Source organism: Podarcis filfolensis (genome assembly GCF_964270895.1).
Source record: "Podarcis filfolensis genome assembly, chromosome: 15".
Taxonomy (NCBI): domain Eukaryota; kingdom Metazoa; phylum Chordata; class Lepidosauria; order Squamata; family Lacertidae; genus Podarcis; species Podarcis filfolensis.
In genome coordinates this window covers 43,674,188-43,691,234 of record NC_139618.1, presented here as the reverse complement: position 1 = coordinate 43,691,234, position 17,047 = coordinate 43,674,188, and the positions used below count along the sequence as shown (strand labels likewise).

General features: G+C 45.2%; 1 protein-coding gene and 1 long non-coding RNA gene across 5 annotated transcripts in view; one reads left to right on the top strand and one right to left on the bottom strand.

The window, feature by feature from the left end:
• Positions 1-17,047, bottom strand: part of LOC310750767 — a 150,472-nt gene that overhangs the window by 38,651 nt on the left and 94,774 nt on the right. The gene's annotated exons all lie outside the window — the stretch shown is intronic.
• The window catches only part of FGFR1 (fibroblast growth factor receptor 1), a 106,259-nt gene that overhangs the window by 16,790 nt on the left and 72,422 nt on the right, over positions 1-17,047 (top strand). For all 4 annotated transcript variants that reach the window (XM_083588516.1, XM_083588518.1, XM_083588515.1 and 1 more), the window contains exon 2: positions 9,689-9,911. In XM_083588516.1, the coding sequence (XP_083444642.1) occupies positions 9,821-9,911 (91 nt within the window). In that variant the 5' untranslated portion in view covers positions 9,689-9,820. The remainder of the gene's footprint in view (positions 1-9,688; positions 9,912-17,047) is intronic.

Sequence of the window (17,047 nt, the reverse complement as noted above, 5' to 3'; positions counted from 1 at the left end):
ATACGACCAGAAATGAGTGCTCCGGGTTGTGATGATGATGATGATGATGATGATGATTACGAATGTACTCTGTTCACAGGTGCACTTCCGTTTTGAATGCCACACTTCCGTTGTCTGGCAGCGGAGAAGGGGGTTGTCATGGCATCTCCTGCAGCTGCGAGGGAGAGAGTGGCGAGCCCGCCAACCAGATCTTTTGCCTCCCTTTGCTCCCTCCCCCCGAAACTCTCCTCTCCTGCATCCAGTTAGCCATCTCCTTCCCCACACGCACCCCATGCGCGCTCCTCATCCCTCCAGTTTGAGTGTTTCCACACACCCCTTAAACTTCCCCCTCCCGTCTTGTCCCTCCAATGGCAATGGGTAGATCACTGCCCGTTTTTGATACTGGATAATAGATTGCAGCCTGGTTTACTGCTTTCATTTTATGGATCAATTGTCTCATTAGATAGAAAAATTCATGTTTTAGGGGTTGCTTTTCATCGTCTGGAACGATTAATCCATTTTCCATTACTTTCTATGGGAAAGCACGCCTTGGTTTAAGTCTGCTTTTATTTAAGACCGGACTTCCGGAACGGATTAAGGTTGTAAACCAAAGTACCACTGTAAACAGGAAGAACTTTTGGGCCGCAAGAGCCATTTGACCGTGGAACAGACTCCCTTGGAAGGTGGTTGGCTCTCCTTTGTTGGAGGCTTTAGTTGGGATTTGCAGGGGGTTGGACTAGATAACCTGTGGGCCCCTTCCATCTCTACAGTTAAAGGATTCTGTAAGCTTTTGTCAAACCTTTGTTTGTTCATTTATTTTTATCCCACCCTTCAATCATATACCCGGGACAGTTTACAATATGGGGTTCCCCAGGGTTCGATTTTGATCCCCTATGCTGTTTAACATATGCTGTTTAGCCACTCAGAGTGGCTGGGGAAACTCAGCCAGATGGGTGGGGTATAAATAATAAATTATTATAAATTATTATTATTAACATCTGCATGAAACCGCAGAGTGGGGTCATCCAGAGTTTTGGAGTATGTCATCAGCAATATGCTGATGGCACATAGCTCTGCTTCTCCTTTACACCTGCAGGTGGGGCTGGGGATGTCCTGGACCTTTATCTTGTCTTGGTCACGGACTGGATGAGAGCCAACAAATGGAAGCTCAATCCAGTTGAGGCACTGAGACGGAGGCCCTCTTAGTGGGTGCTTCCCTAGACCAGATGGCTGGGAGGTGGCCTGCTCTTGATGGGGTTACACTCCTCAGAAGGAGCAGCTTCGTAGCTCAGGGGTGCTCCTGGATGCGTTCCTGTTGCTCGAGGCTCAGGTGGCCTCAGCGGCGCAGAGTGGCACACCTGCTGTTCCTAGAACGCTGTCCTATCTGAAACTGGTCTAGTATGTTCATATTCCCAAGGAGCTATGGGAACTGTAGTTCTATGAAGGATAGATAAGAATGTATTCTGGGTAAGAATTAGGAGTTTGGGGGCAAGGTGCCATCACTATGCTGATGACGGGGCTCTGTCCGTAACATCTTCATCATCATCATCATCATCATCATAATAATAAATTATTTCTTCTTTGGTGATTGCTTGTAGCCAAGTAAGATTGTCTTCCATGAACACTTTGGTCTTAACAGTGAGTCCGTAAGTGACTGTGGAGGCCAATTCTGGATCCACATGTCCTTCCATAGTGGAGACATAGGTTTCTGGGTAGGAGTTGATCATGGTGTGGATTTGCCAAGCATGCCTTCCTCTTAGCTCATTTCTCCCTTTCGCCCTGAGTTTGAGCATTTTCAAAAGAAGAAGAGGAGGAGTTTGGACTTGATATCCCGTGTTCCACTCCCCTTAAGGAGTGTCAAAGCTGCTCATAATCTCCTTTCCCTTCCTCCCCACAGCAAACTCTCTGTGAGGTGAGTGAGGCTGAGAGACTTCAGAGAAGTGTGACTGGCCCAAGGTCACCCAGCAGCTGCAGGTGGAGGAGCGGGGAAGCGAACCTGGTTCACCAGATTATGAGCCAGTGTTTCCCAGTTGTTGGTGTTTATACTAAAGTTACCAGGCATCCCCATTTCCCAGGGACAGTCCCTGGATTTACAAATCAGTCCCCTGACAAAATTCATTGAAGCTGAAAAGTGTCCCCGGATTCATTGAAAAAAAATCTGGTAACCTTAGTTTATACTACATTTTTTAGGATTTGGCTTGAGAGAGTGTTTAAACCTCTTTTGTTGACCACCAGCATTACGCTTTCCATTTTTAAGTTTGGAATAGTGTAGTTGCTTTGGAAGATGATAATCAGGCATCCGCACAACATGACCAGTCCAACAAAGTGTATTATTTATACTCTGGGCGGCTTACAGCCACTCTGGGCGGCTTACAGCATATCTAAAAACAAAATAAAAACATCAAGCGTTAAAAACCTCCCGATACAGGGCTGCCTTCAGATAAGAATAAGAATAAGAATTTATTATTTATACCCAGCCCATCTGGCTGGATTTCCTCAGCCACTCTGGGCAGCTTCCAACAAAAGATTAAAAATACATTAAAACATCAGTCATTAAAAACTTCCCTAAACAGGGCTGCCTTCAGATGTCTTCTAAAAGTTGTGTAATTCTTTATCTCCTTGATATCTGAAGGGAGGGTGTTCCACAGGGAGGGTGCCACTACCGAGAAGGCCCTCTGCACAGTTCTGACTCAGGACATCTGACTCAGGAGTGGCCATGCAGTTCCTGGGTCAGTGCTTGGTGAGATGGATGAGGGCAAACAAGCTGCCCTTGAATCCTGGCAACACAGAGGCCCTGTCAGTGAGTGGTTCTGGTGTCTCAGAAATCGGTCAGTTGCCTATCCTGGGTGGGGTTGGACCCCCTGAAGGAGCAGGTTGGCAGTCTGGGGATGCTTCTGGATCACCCAGGTAGACTTAGTGGCTAGAAGTACCTTTTACCATCTGCTACGACTCTTCCTGGATCAGGAAAGGTAAGCATGGGTTATTTCAGGATTTCATTACTGCAACACACTCTGTGTGGGGCTTCCCTTGCACTTGTTCCAGAAACTGCAGTTAGTGCAGATTCCTGACAGAAAGGAGACCTTCTCCTCATACAATATGACACCAGGGCTCAGAGACCTGCTTGCACTGGTGGCCAACTTGCTATTGGGTCAAGTTCAAGGTGCTATAGTTAGTATATAAAGCCCTGAAAAACATGGGGCCAGTCTACCTCCTTCCCCCCATGTGTGTCTGCTCAACCACTTTGATCTGTGCAGAAGCTGGCACTGTTCTAGGTGCCACATAACATTCCTCCTGCGTTCATAAGAAATCCATCTTTTTGTGTGGCATCACCTTCACTATTTTGGTGCCTGATAATAACTATTGTTTAGACCAGCCTAGCCAGATACGTAGAATGTTAACGTATGTTTTCATCTGTTTTTACTGAAGACTTTAAATATTTTTGAATGTTTTAAATACAGTGGTACCATGGTTGTCATACTTAATCTGTTTGACTCCTGGAACCATTCGAAAACCAAAGCACAGCTTCCAGTTGGCTGCAGGAGCTTCCTGCACTCAATCGGAAGCTGCGTCGGAAGTTCAGCTTCCAAAAAACGTTCACAAACTGGACCACTTCCGGGTTTGCGGTGTTTGGGAGCCAATTGGTTTGACAACCAAGGTACCACTGTAGTTGCCTTTTAACTCTTTTTACTCATGATTTTATTATTTTTGTAAACTGGGTTTTTGCAATGAAACAGTGTATAAATTTTATTAATTAATAAAATAAATAAAATGAGAATCTCCAACGGAGAATCCCTGGCACCCCTGCAAAACTTGCGATGAGAGGCCTGTGTGTCGGTTCCCTTGTGGGCTACCTCCGTCTCCAAGCCCACACAGGGCCTGGAATGATGTGGCTCTAGTATTTTTAATCCATTTCCTGTGTTTGTTGTTGAACATCCAGGGAATACCGTGCTATGCAGGAGCAAGGTGCGTTGCTGTGCGTGTGTGCTTGCCTTGGTGCTTCATCCATGTGCCAGTGGGTTGCACATGCACCTTGTTTCGTCGCGTTGGGACAGGCAAGGGGAGAAGCTGTTGTGGCCCATTTCTGAGCCAGCCTGTGGTCTTCTAAAATGTCTGCCTAACCACTGAAGTCTTTTTTAGCTAGGAGGATGTGCAGGGCCTGGGGGTTAAGGGAAGCTGGAGGGGAGCAGCAGGCAAGATTCCCACTCGTGGGAGGGAGGGAGGAACTGACTGGCCGCTGTGTTTGCACTCCATGCCCCTCTGAAAGGAACAGTCGTGCTCTACAGGTGTATATATAAAGGCTGTGTAAACACCAAGAAGAGCTGCGCCTTCATGTGCCCACAAGCCTCCTCTGAGTTCCCTTGCCCTTCTGCAGAGCAGGCTGCGAGGAAGGGAGGGGAAGCCACACTCCGCACCGACCCGTGAGGGGTCTTTGTCCCCAAGTGGGGGTCTCCTGCCCACTTCCACCCCACATAGTACTGCCTTTTGAGGACAGCAGAGTTAAGTCAGCTAATTGGGGAGAAACGGACACCTCAACTGAAAAGATGCCCCCAGATTAGTCTTAAGGGCTATCTTGTTTGAGAGCTAGAACCTATAAATGGATAAATATGCCAAATGGGTTGTGTGTTTTTTAAGTGCTCTTTTTCAGAGTAACCTCGCAAACTGGTTTACATAGAAATATTTAAACAATTAGAAAACTAAATTACAAAGCAGCCAAGAGAAGATGCAAGGCGGATGGGGCGTTGAAAATGAGCCTGTCCCCCTTTAAGGGTGAGATGGCTTGTGCTTCAGTAGAGGTGCCGGTGAGGGGAGAGGCTGTACTGGGAGCAAGATCGCGAACAAAGCATTCTCGAGAAGGCTGAGCAGTTCTTAGATGAAGGCTGCCAGGGCATGCATGTGTCATCAAATAACTTTTCTTCATTTTTCTTTAAATTACCCCCACCTTTTCTCACGAGTAAGTGCCTTAATCAACTAAAGCACATCAGCTGATGTCTTTAATCAGGTGGCAAATGGTGGTGGTTGATGCGCAAGTTGCAATCCATGCTATTTTTAGCATTGCTTGCCACCTTGAAGGCTACTTTTGGGGGAAAGCCAGCATAGAAATTGTTTGCATGGGTGGAAGATGGTTGCAACCCAACCTGCACAATCTCCCCCACCTGCAGCCTCAAGCGGAATAGTCTAGCAACAAGGGTGTTACATGAAGGCATCAATGGGGAGGGTTTTGCCTCGAAAGGCACAGAATCCTAAAAGTGGCTTCTATGCTGGCAGGACTTCAGATGGGGCCAAATTCTGGATCCCAATTGGGCCAATTTGCGGCAGTCCGGGATTTGGATGGGTCAAGTTGAGGCAGCCCCGGGCTGTTCAAAGGGAAGAAGCCACCTGGAGCTAGGAGAGGGGAGAGATGCTCAGCTGGCCTGCAGACATCTCCTTCTTCCCCTCTGGATCATATGTTTCATTAGGGTTTAAACCCCAGATCAAACATGCAGTTGGGAGGGAGAGGAGAGCCATGCAGGCTGCCAGAGCATCTTATTCTCCCTTCTTGCCACCAGACAGCTCTGCAACACTCTGTGCAAGGCGTAGGAATCAGTTCAGGTCCTGGATCCAGTTCAGGTCTGTGCTGCTCCAAAGCACTGGATTGGGATCCGAATTGGGTGGAGGGGGGCATGTGCAGCCTTCATTTCCAGGACCTTTTACACTTTGCATAGCCCCTTCTGTGAGATTTCACGTATCCCTTTTTTGAAAGAATTCTTGTCCCATAAGTCCCATAGGGACCGAGTTTCTATAAGTGTGTCACTTCAGCTGTAGACTTCTGGCTTAGACTTCTCTTTAACCGCAGTGTGAAAGACAATTCAAAAGTGTTTGCGTGTGCTTTATAAGCATGCCTGCAGACTGACCTGTCTTGATTTTAGCATACTATCAAAGGAAGTGTCTTTCTAAGATGGTGAACCTTTGGCCCGTTCAGGAGTGGTATCTGTGGCTGGTCGGATTGGGCGTCTGTTGAGGGTGCACACCCAACAGGGGGCCCTTGGCAAAGTCCTCCTGCATCTTCTCGTCATCTGCTTATTTGTCTGCCTCTTGCTCCTGGGCAATCGTGGTGGTGAAAGGAAGAGCAGAGATTTCACTCCTTGGTTTTCTGTCTCACAGGCAAGCAAGCAGGCAGGTGGTAGCAATGAGGGGGAGGAAAAGAAGCAGGTGCTGGCAATGCTGACGAAGAGCTAGACCTTAGCTTGGCATGGGAGGTGTCCCAGGTTCAATCCCTGAGAATGTCCCCTTCCTGAAACCCTGGAGAGCTGCTGCCACGGGGCAGGCAGTACTGAGAGCAGGGGTCAGCAACCTTTTTCAGCCGTGGGCCAGTCCACCGTCCCTCAGACCATGTGGTGGGCTGGACTATATTTTGAAGAATAATAATGAATGTATTCCTATGCCCCACAAATAACCCAGAGATTCTACTGATGTAAAAACACGCTGATTCCTGGACTGTCCGCGGGCCGGATTGAGAAGGTGATTGGGCCACTTCCGGCCCTTGGGCCTTATGTTGCTTACCCCTGGCTTAGATGGACAAGAGGTTGGTCTTCGTGTGAGGAGGCTTCCTACGTTTCCCTCTCTAGGGGAGGAGGGTACATTGAGGCATCTTGCCCAAGGAGGCACCACAACCTGGAGCCAGCTCTGGTCTAGCTGTACCACTTAAAACGGCAGAGGGAATCATATTCCACGCAAATTTAGGGAAGGCAATTCTAGGGAAGCTTTCTCCCTGGAATGCTACTTTAATACATGCAGGGAATTCTGGGAGAGTGGGGGATTCTTTTGTCAAGTGATTCACCACCTGCGGTCACTTCAGTTGAGATTCCTGCATTGTGGGGCGTTGGACTAGATGACCCTGGGAGTCCCTTCCAACTCTACAATTCTATGATTCTACAGTCTGGACTCAGCTTTGCTACTTCATCGAGAATGCGGCCAATATCCTCCACTCCACTTAACACTTTGTTCTCCACATGATAGATCTCCTAAATATTTTAATAGGCTGAAATCCTATGCCTGCTTCCCCTGGGACCAGTTCCCATTGAACTCTAGTGATGCTTACTTCTGAGTAGACACACACAAGATGTAAATCCCCCAGGTTTCTATGATGCCTCTTTTCCTTTGCCTGCCCTCCTTTTAGCTGTTGCACAAAGTTCACAAAGCTGGTTTCTGTGGTGCTTTGGGCAAAGGCAGTTGTCATTAATATCTCCCCAGGAGGACCTGCTCCTTTTCCTCCTTCTTTGCTGTTCCCGGGGAGGAGGCCACTGGGCCTTGATGTCCTTTCTCTGCACGCCCCCTGCTCCCACATGCCTTCCAGTTTGGCTGAGAAGTGCATGTTTTCCTGCTGACGCCACTTCAGTGTTTCCAGGGCCTGAAGGACGGCCACATCACGGCTCGTGACTTGTCCTTGGGATTCATGCTGGAAGTATGAACCTGGCACTCGGGGAAGCCAGGACAGGTTTCCCTGTGACTGTTCCCTGAGCCATCCGTGAGCTGTTTCAGGGGACAAAAATTCAGGGTTTGGAGCCTGCTCTGCCCCTGAGCTTCCCCTTCTCCTTCTGTCCCGCAGGTTTCTCTTAGAAAAGAGCCCTGGTTGCAAGGGAAATTCTCTGCTGGGTTGTGTCTCAAGTAGCGAGGAGGGTTGATAAACAGAAACTTTTAAGAGAGAGGGCGGTTGTTTCCTGAAAATACTAGACACACTTCAGCCAAGTATTTCACTCGTTAGCAAAATGATTTAACATTTTAAGCCAGCTATTTTAAAAATGTACAATCTGGGTCTGGCGGCAGCTCTTTTGCTCAGAGGTCTGGTGCCAGCGTTTGTTTAACTGCCGGGATCAGTACACATGTCCCAGGCGCCATGGCTTGGGAGGGCAAGATAACCAAGCAGACTTTGGTCTGGCATCCAGCTTCTACCCAGGCGGTTCCCCACTGTCCCTGTGCAAAGATGGCTTGGCACCCACCCAGGGACCTAGACCTTGCAGCACCCTGCCCATGCCCAGAGGCCTCTGGCAACAGTCTGCTCCTCCAAGTGCCTCCGCTGGAGTTGAGGCAGGGGAGGCCTGGGGAGAGAGGAGGAGGCTGGCAAAGGGAGTTTGAAAGAGAGTCTTTGGTATGGGCTAACCGCTAAATGTTTATATTACGTTTAAATAGTAATTATTTGTCCTTTGGCATTGTACTGGTTTTTAATTTTATTTTTTGTGAGCTGCCTTGAGGGCCTGCTTGGCTGTAGAATGAGTCATAAAACAACAACAACAACAAATTTAAAAGTTGGTAGAATAGACCAAGGCATCTCTAATAAAAATGATCCTGTGCTGTTTTCTTTAGCCAGTGACGAATAAGGTAGCAACTTACAAGCTTTGTATCTTTAGGAATAATAATTTTTTTTTGAAAGAACAAAAATTTAGTGTCATCTTCCCCAACTTCCAGATTTTGTGGATGTTGTGCTAGCTGGGCGCTGGTGGGAGTTGTAGTCCAAGACATCTGGAGGGCGCACTAGACTCGGTGCTCCAATATGTCTAAGCTGGTTATTCTGCTGTGCTGTGTGTGAATTTATTGTTCACTTATACCTTGGCTTGAGGACATGGTGGACAGTACAAGGTGTAGCGCATGGGTCTGGTCAGCGTCTGAAGGGGAACCTGCGAACCTCAGCTGTATCACCTGGAGTTCTTTGATGTGAGGCTATCAATGTACGACATAAATAAAAGTACTGCCAGATGTGATCTACACAGTTTCACAACTTCCAGATGCTAGAACTTCCATCATTACAGCTGGGAGAAGAAAGTGACAACCAACAAAATTGTAATGAACCGCATAGTCAGGCTTATTTACAGTACAAAAAGAAGACAGTGTGTTCTGATTCTGTTTTGTTAGAATAGTGGAGCCATCTCAGTGGGTCTCAGGCTAGTGGTTGTATTATGATCTTGTGAGTTTTGTTTCTGCAAACACCCTCTTCATAGGAGTTTGGGGCTTGTTTATGTATGCATGTTTATAATTTGACTCTGAACACTGGGTGATACCATGTATAAATAGGCCATCGCAAGGAAATTACTGTGGATTAAACTATAAAAGCCACAACCAGCAGTGCTGATCCATTGAGAAAAAATTCCAAAAGCAGCAATAGCAGAATATTTATTTTATTTTGCAACAAAATAATGTTTTTTATACACAGTCTTAGCTTTTACTTTTATTTGGGCCTAATAACAATTGCTTGCTGCTCTTACTTGCTGATAGAATTCATGTCAGTGTACATGATCAACTCCCTACCACCATTTTAACAGGCATGGCTTCTCCCAAAGGTGCCTGGGAATTTTAGTTGAGTGAGGAACTGAGATTTCTGCCTCGGGAATTTGTTGTAGGGATGGGGAAAGTGTGGCCCTCCAGATGTTGTTGGACTCCAACTCCCATCCGCCACAACTAGCATGGCCAGTGGTTAGGAATGATGGGAGTTGAAGTCTAGCCACATCTGGAGGGCCAGAGGTTCCCCAGTCCCAATTCATAGCTTCAGTCCCCTTCCTTTCCACTATTTTGAATCTGCAGTGTGATTGCCTCACTCCTTAAATTTGCTCAGACACAAAAGCGCACAAACACTGCACAAAAAGTCCTGATTTTAGACTATTGGAGAAAATAATTGAGATATTGAGGACAGTAGTATAATTATTTTCCTGTACATTAATTGTTGTTTTTGAATTTACAGTGTTTGAAAGTCTGCACCTTGGAGAACAAGTGAGACCCCACCACCTTCTCTCGTTTTGCAAACAGGCACCGAAGCTGCACACCCTCATGGCGTCTGAGAGCTCAGTGGTCATCCAGTAGCAGGAGAACTGGGATGTTTACCTGGAAGTGCCTCATTCTTTGGGCTGTGCTGGTCACAGCCACACTGTCGACGGCAAGACCAGCACAAACTCTGCCTGAGCAAGGTAGGCGTGCTAGTTAGTACCTCTTGTGCCATTGCCAGCTGTAGATGTGCTTCAGTTTTCAGTGGTATTTTTGTTCTCTTGGTGAATCAAAAGGAGCGTGGTAGAGTGTTCACAAGAACAAAGCTGAATTGCCTTTAGCATCGCTCCAGAAATGTTCAGGAATAAATGCTATTTTGTCCTATCTGCATGTACAAGAACATTAAGAGTAAATGCACTCTTCAAAAATTTTACATTTGAGTAACAGGCATAATTCAAGTAGATACTTAACTTAGTTTATAAGCTCTGCAATAAATGATGGGGCTGAGAGAATACCCCCTATGTCTTTGTTTAATTGTTTGTTTTAAATTTAATTATTATTTTCTGAAATAGAATTTTAGACATGCAGTTTCAAACAGCAAACAAACCACTTAACAAATTTTGGACGCTTTGAAAGGAATTTCATTTAAAAATGAAAGAAAACAAAAGCTATTTGTTTTGCAATCTGTTATCTGATGCATATATTCATTGCGAATTGAACTTAGGCTTGTGAATGTCTTGGGTGTCTTCTATATGTCTGTCTTGGAGTCGGGAGACTGTGGGTTGGTAGCTGGGATTTGCTGATCCTCTTGACACTGCACGTTCTTCAAATGGTACCTTGGAAGAAGTTCTTCTGTTTTAAGAGAAAGTCGGATCCTGTTCACGGCTGGCAGTAGATGAAATGGCACAGCAGAGGTTTGCACCTGGATAGCTTTGGTCCATTTCCCCACTGGGGCTGTAGACAACTGTACCTCAATCTGTTCTCTGGCCTGAGGTCAGTGGTTGGATCAGGAGCTTGAAAACGCTGCAGCAGAAGAGGGTTCATAAGGCAGAGGCATAGCATGTTCATTGGATTGAAGGGCCACTTTATAATGTCATTGCAAATTTGAACCTTATACTGTAACTGTCTCTGTTTCTGGGTCACCAATCCTTTTGGTCTGAGTTTGTATTGTATTGATCTTTATTACGGCCATTGGCCCATCACACGACAGTTTCCCATACCAACATAATGTACTTAAACCTCCAAATTTAAAACCGCCAAAACTTACAAACAACAGACAAAAACCAAAGCAAAACAAAAACAAAGGACCAACATCATACATTACAATAAATTTGTAACATAAACATCGCCCTCTGCTCATAAATTAGTAGAAGACATCAATGGTGATATCACCTAATTACAACCTAAAACATAGATCATAGTTTAAAGGGATTATCCGAGCCGCACAGGAGTCCGTTTCTCTTCTTTAGGGATAGGACGCTGATCAAGAATCTGGCAACCATGAGTGATCTTAGGGGGTCATCATCATTTAATAGATATCTCAGTTTGGCTTCATTCGTATCATCGGCAATTCCCTTTAGATATTGAGCAAGAAACTTGCTCCTGGCCGATGAGTGAAAAGCACAGTCAAGAATTATGTGATGCAACGATTCCGGTGACCCACAATTACAATCACATAAGAGCGATATCTGTCCATTGGAGAATCTATTTCTCAGCATGTTCGATGGGAAGGTGTTGAATCTTGCCTTTACAAAGGCATATCTATGAGCCGAAGAAGTCAAGGAATTCAAATAGTTTGGGAGCCTTAAGAGGGGTAATAAACCAAGGTTTAGAGGTGAGCAGGTACCATTGCCCAAGACCATTTTCTGCTGCAAGTCCATCTCCTCTAGTTTACAGGTTACTGTTCTTTTAGCTGGAACTATATCCTGCTCTAGTAATTTGGATGGGGAGATTCCCATTGCCGTAATTTTTAGTTGTAAATTTTTTACCCATGGGCTCTGGAAATCGTCTCTCCACATACACTGTATCAAGTACAAGTTTGGGAGACTGTGCCATAGAGATAACCAGTGACAAAGTATGTGCTTCCACAGAGCGTTTTCCAGGGATACAATATTAAGTTCTATTCGTAGCGCTGAATTACTTACACAGTTGGGCAGTTTCAATATCCCTCTTAAAAACTGATTTTGAATAACCTCTAAGTGAGATAAGTTGACAAAAGTCCCCCAAATTGAGATGGCATAAGCAATTGTCGGGATCACCTTGGCCTTGAAGACTTTCAGCGCCGATGGGATATGAAGGGCCCCATCGGTGAAGAAAAATCGCAAGATCACCAAGGAGATAGCTTTAGCTCTGTTTGTAACATAGGCTACATGGGCCTTCCATCTAAGGTTATGTTGTAACCAAACTCCCAAGTATTGGAATCTATAGACTTGTTCGATGACTCTCCCGTCAATTCTCCAATTGTGGAGTTTCCGGCTCTTTGAGAAAACTAGGACTTTAGATTTTTCATAATTAATTGTAAGGGAATTTGCGTTACAATATGATCCAAAAAATTTTAAGGCCCTCATAAGACCTACTCTAGAAAAAGAAAGGATGACTGTGTCATCCGCATATAGTAACAAAGGGCAGCGATAAAGTGCTAGGCGTGGTGCGTGAATCTTTTCTTGAGCCTCTATTAGGGGAGTCCTCATGTCGCTTATGAACAAATTAAACAGGAATGGGGCCAATATACAACCCTGTCGGACACCTCTGTTAATGGGAATTGAGTTGGTGAGATCACCCTCCGGGGTGAGTCTCACTCTAGCCGCTGAGTTCTCATGGAGTTTGATTATTAGCCAGAGAAGCCTTCTGTCGATGCCCCAGCGGGTGAGTTTTTCCCACAGGATGCTCCTGGAGATACTATCGAATGCTGCCTTTAGGTCAATGAATGCCACACAGAGTTGGCCACCCTTTGGGGTGGAATATTTCCAGGCAAGATGCTGTAAAATTAGAATATGATTAATTGTTGACTGTTTTGGGCGGAATCCAGCTTGTTCGGGCCCAATTTTTTCTCTTCGGCCCATTGAATAAGTCTGTTCAACAGGAAGCGGCATACAGTTTCCCCACTATTGAGAGCAGACTGATATTTCTGTAATTCCCCGGGTCATCTGGTGAGCCCTTTTTGTGGATTGGAACGATAACAGCGTCCTTCCATACTTCCGGGATCATTCCAGAGTTGTTAACGGCATCGAAGATGGTTGCCAGGACTTTGGCCCACCAGTCCGCGTGGTATTTTATAGCTTTTGGTCTGAGTTGAGCAGTTAAGTGTCTGGATCTTTGAGTTCCTAATCTGGTATCTTTAGAGAAGAACCTCGAGTCCTGATAAGGCAATTTTGTAAAAATAAAGTTAATCTTGTCTGTGCATTGTAGGAGCAAGTAGGATCAACAGTTTATATTTTCTCATACCTGACTTATCTAGATTCTAATCTAAATGTATCTGAACCTTCAAATTAGAACGTCAGGAATTCAGATAAACTGTGGAAATCAGTACTTAAAATCTTCATGTGACTACTATGCCTATAAGATATTTAAATGAGAAAAAATGATGATGGAAGGCAAGTGATCAAAAAGGTCATACTTGTGCAAAAAGGTCACACTTGGCAAATCCACATCATGATCAACTCCCGCCCAGAAACCAATGTCCCCACTGTGGAAGGACGTGTGGATCCAGAATTGTTAAAACCGTGTTTATGGAAGACGGTCTTACTTGGCTACGAGTGATCACCAAAGAATAAGAAGACTTGTGCAAAAGACAAGAATCAGATCTGCTTGAAAGTGTATATATGGTCAGGGCAGCAATTTAAGTATTTGTTTTGGGGTGAAATCCGAAGTAAGCTTGGGAAGGGTGTAATAGTTCATGAGAAATGTGCCCTAATGATTCTGTGGTCTTTTTGCTCTTGGTTGCTTGTCCGATAGGTAGGGTTACAAGTCCTTTAACACCAGCAGGTAAAGCTTTTTGTAGCATAAAGATCAATCCAGTTCAGCCAATTCAGTTGCACACAAAGACGGCCAGCCTTCAAAAATGTTGGGACTTGATGCATCACATTGAACTGGTGGCCACTTCTCACTGTTCAAGACCAGATACAAGGCACTGTGCTCCTCTGCAGCTCCTGCTTCATGCCAAGGGGCTTGTATGGGAGAACATCCCCGTGGGTTGTGCCCCAGGTGTCTCTCTCCCCTTGGGGGATCTCTGCCCCTTGCAGAAGGCCCATAGCTGCAGGGTAGAGCTTTGGCTGTGCCTGCAGAAGGCCCCAGGTTCAATCCCAACCACATCCAGATAGGGCTAATAATGTCCACTGCCTGGAATCCTGGAGAGCCACTGCCAGTCAGTGCAGGCAGTACTGAGCTAGATGGACCCAGTGGTCTCACTCTGTATGAAACAGCTTCTCATCTCCTATGTTTGCTCTTGCATTTCCCTTTGCAACACCCCAAATCAACTACCTGAAACACGGCAGGTTGAGACCTGTCTCACTTCACCTTGTAGCAGAATAGCAGAGTCTTTTCACAAAAGTCTCCCTGACTGAGGCCCCTGCTATCTGCATGTCGCCTCTTCCACTTTCCGCTCCAGCAACTGTGCAATCAACATAAGGCTGCCAGATCCCCTCCTATTTCTTCCTCATTGCTCCATCACCACCAGTGGCTGGTGTCACAAGGTGTGCATGGAGGTGCCAGATCAGCTGCTTGTGGGCCCTCCTCACGTTTGCTGAATCTCAACTCCATAAGACTCAAAACATTTCTGGAGGCTGTTTTTCCTCAGATCTGGCTACAGCCAGCCTTTAGGTTCTCGCAAATGGGGGGGGGGGGGGCAGCATTACTTCTTTATCCCAGATTCATAGAGGTTTTAACCGATACCTGTAGCATCCACCGGAGATATATGTAGCCTGAAACTTTCTTCTTACTTTAGGTAGGACCTCGCCTAATCACTAGTTCTAGAGAACTGAAAGCTTCCTGCTATTTTGTGACATTTTGGCTAGGCCTAATAGATACTGCCGAATGGTGAATTGTAGAGTTTTCTTCTTAGCTAACCCAGCTATCCCTTACTTTTGAAATTATTCTTGTATTTTCAGCTTCTTTTTTTAACAAATGACTTTTTAAAACCTCCTCACACCTCACTGGGAGACCTAATAGCTGTGGGGCTTCCACAAAGAGAAGAGAGCCCCACATAATCACTGTTTTCCACTCCATAAGACGCACCTAGTTTTTAGAGGAGGAAATAAAGAAAAACAATATTCTGAATGAAACAGTGGATGTATGATTTTTGTGGATCATTCTGTGGCCACAGACGTGTGATTTGATGGTGAGTTTGGGGTAGCCTAATGCAAAAATCCAGAGGATCCATGTGGATCCGTGCTTTGTAACCACATTTTTGCACCACTGCAGCCCCAGGAAACAGTGGGTGCATGATTTTTTTGGTGCAGGCTGTAGCCATGGACATGCTATGTGATCTGATGGTGAATTTGGGGTGACCCAATGTAAAAATCCTGAGGATCCATGGGCTTTTACCTCCCCCCTCCCAGGCAGCCTACTTTATTGCTAGCATCCCTTATCTCTCTCCCGATCCCACCGATCAGCTGTTTCCTTTCAACACTCCCTTCCCTCTTGTTTGCCTTAGTGTCTTTTCCTTAGCTGGAGCAGTTTTTTGCTCCTCCTTTTCTTCTAATTTCACTCCTCGTTGCTTTAGTCTTCCTGTCTCTTCTCCTTGCAAGTTCACTGTCTTTACCTCCCCGCTCCCAGGCAGCCTTCTTTATCGCTAGCATCCCTTATCTCCCTCCGATCTCTTGCCGATCAGCTGCTTAGCGGCTTTGTTTCAACACCCACTTCCCCCTTTCTAAAAAAAAGAGCATGATCTGCTTTTCGCCCCTGGGCAATTCGGCTCCAGGGACCACGCATTTGCTCCATAAGATGCACAGACTTTCCCTCTTACTTTTTAGAAACAAAAAAGTGCATCTTTTGGAGTGAAAAATACAGTAAGTCTCCTGGGGGTGGGTCCTCTTAGTAGGCAAAGGGCTCTCATATGCTGCCAGCTACTCAGAGTAGACCCACTAAAATTAATGGATATTACAAACAAGTACTGCTTAGTTGGGTACCACCCTCTGCTTTTTATCAATGCTTTTTTTCTTTTGAAAATGGTGGGACAAGTAAAAAAATCTCTGTGGTTACTCTGTATGTTGCTGAAATGCGACGGTGGCCAATGAGTTGTTAAAGGGAAAAGGCTGGACGTTTCCATTTTCCACCCCGTCCCCCCTCCATCGGTCACTCGTCCACCCCTCCAAACCCCCCTCTGGGGAGAGCAAGCCAGAGGAGACTTTCTTTGGCCTGGCCTGCTGCTCTTTCCCTCCTGCCATTTCAGCCACGCTGAGCTATGCTGCCTTGCACATAAGAGCAGGCCAGGCCAGCTCTCTGTACAGTGGTGCCTCGGGTTACGAACTTAATTTGTTCTGGAGGTTCATTCTTTTTTAAAAAATATTTTTATTAGCAATTTCAGCATAACAAATTATGAAACCATATAATCGCATACATAATTTCCCCCCTTTCCCCCCTCCCCTCCCCCACCAAAGACTTCCCTCAGCTCCTCTCTGATTTCTCAGCACACATTATTCTCTGCATGTTATAAAATTGTACATATCCTTACATTATCTATCTAACATGTTATCTACCAATAAATCTGTGTATGTTTATTCAAAACCCGCCAAGGAGTCCAGTTTATTTTGTTGTCTTTTTAGATAATTTGTAAAAAGCTCCCATTCTTCCTTAAAGCCATAGTTGTTCTTGTCCCACAATTTATATGTCAATTTAGCCAACTCCGCATAGCTCATCAATTTTTCTTGCCACTGTTCTTTTGTCGGGATTTCCTCATTCTTCCATCCTTGTGCTATCAAGACTCTTGCCGCTGTTGTAGCATACATAAATAAATTCTTTGTTTTTCTTGGCAGGTCTTGTTCTACAATCCCTAACAAAAATGTCTCTAGTTTTTTTTACAAATGTCATTTTAAACATTTTTTTCAATTCATTGTATATCATTTCCCAAAATTTTTAAATTTCTCTACATTCCTACCACGTATGATAAAAAGTCTCTTCTTTTTCTTTACATTTCCAACATATATTTGACCTGGTTTTATACATTTTTGCGATCTGTACTGGTGTAATGTACCATCTATACATCATTTTCGTATAATTTTCATTTAAGAGAGAACAATCTGTAAATTTCAAGTTTACTTTCCACAGTTTTCCCCAGTCCTGAAATTGTATATTATGTCCTATATCCTGTGCCCATTTGATCATGACCAATTTGACCTCCTCA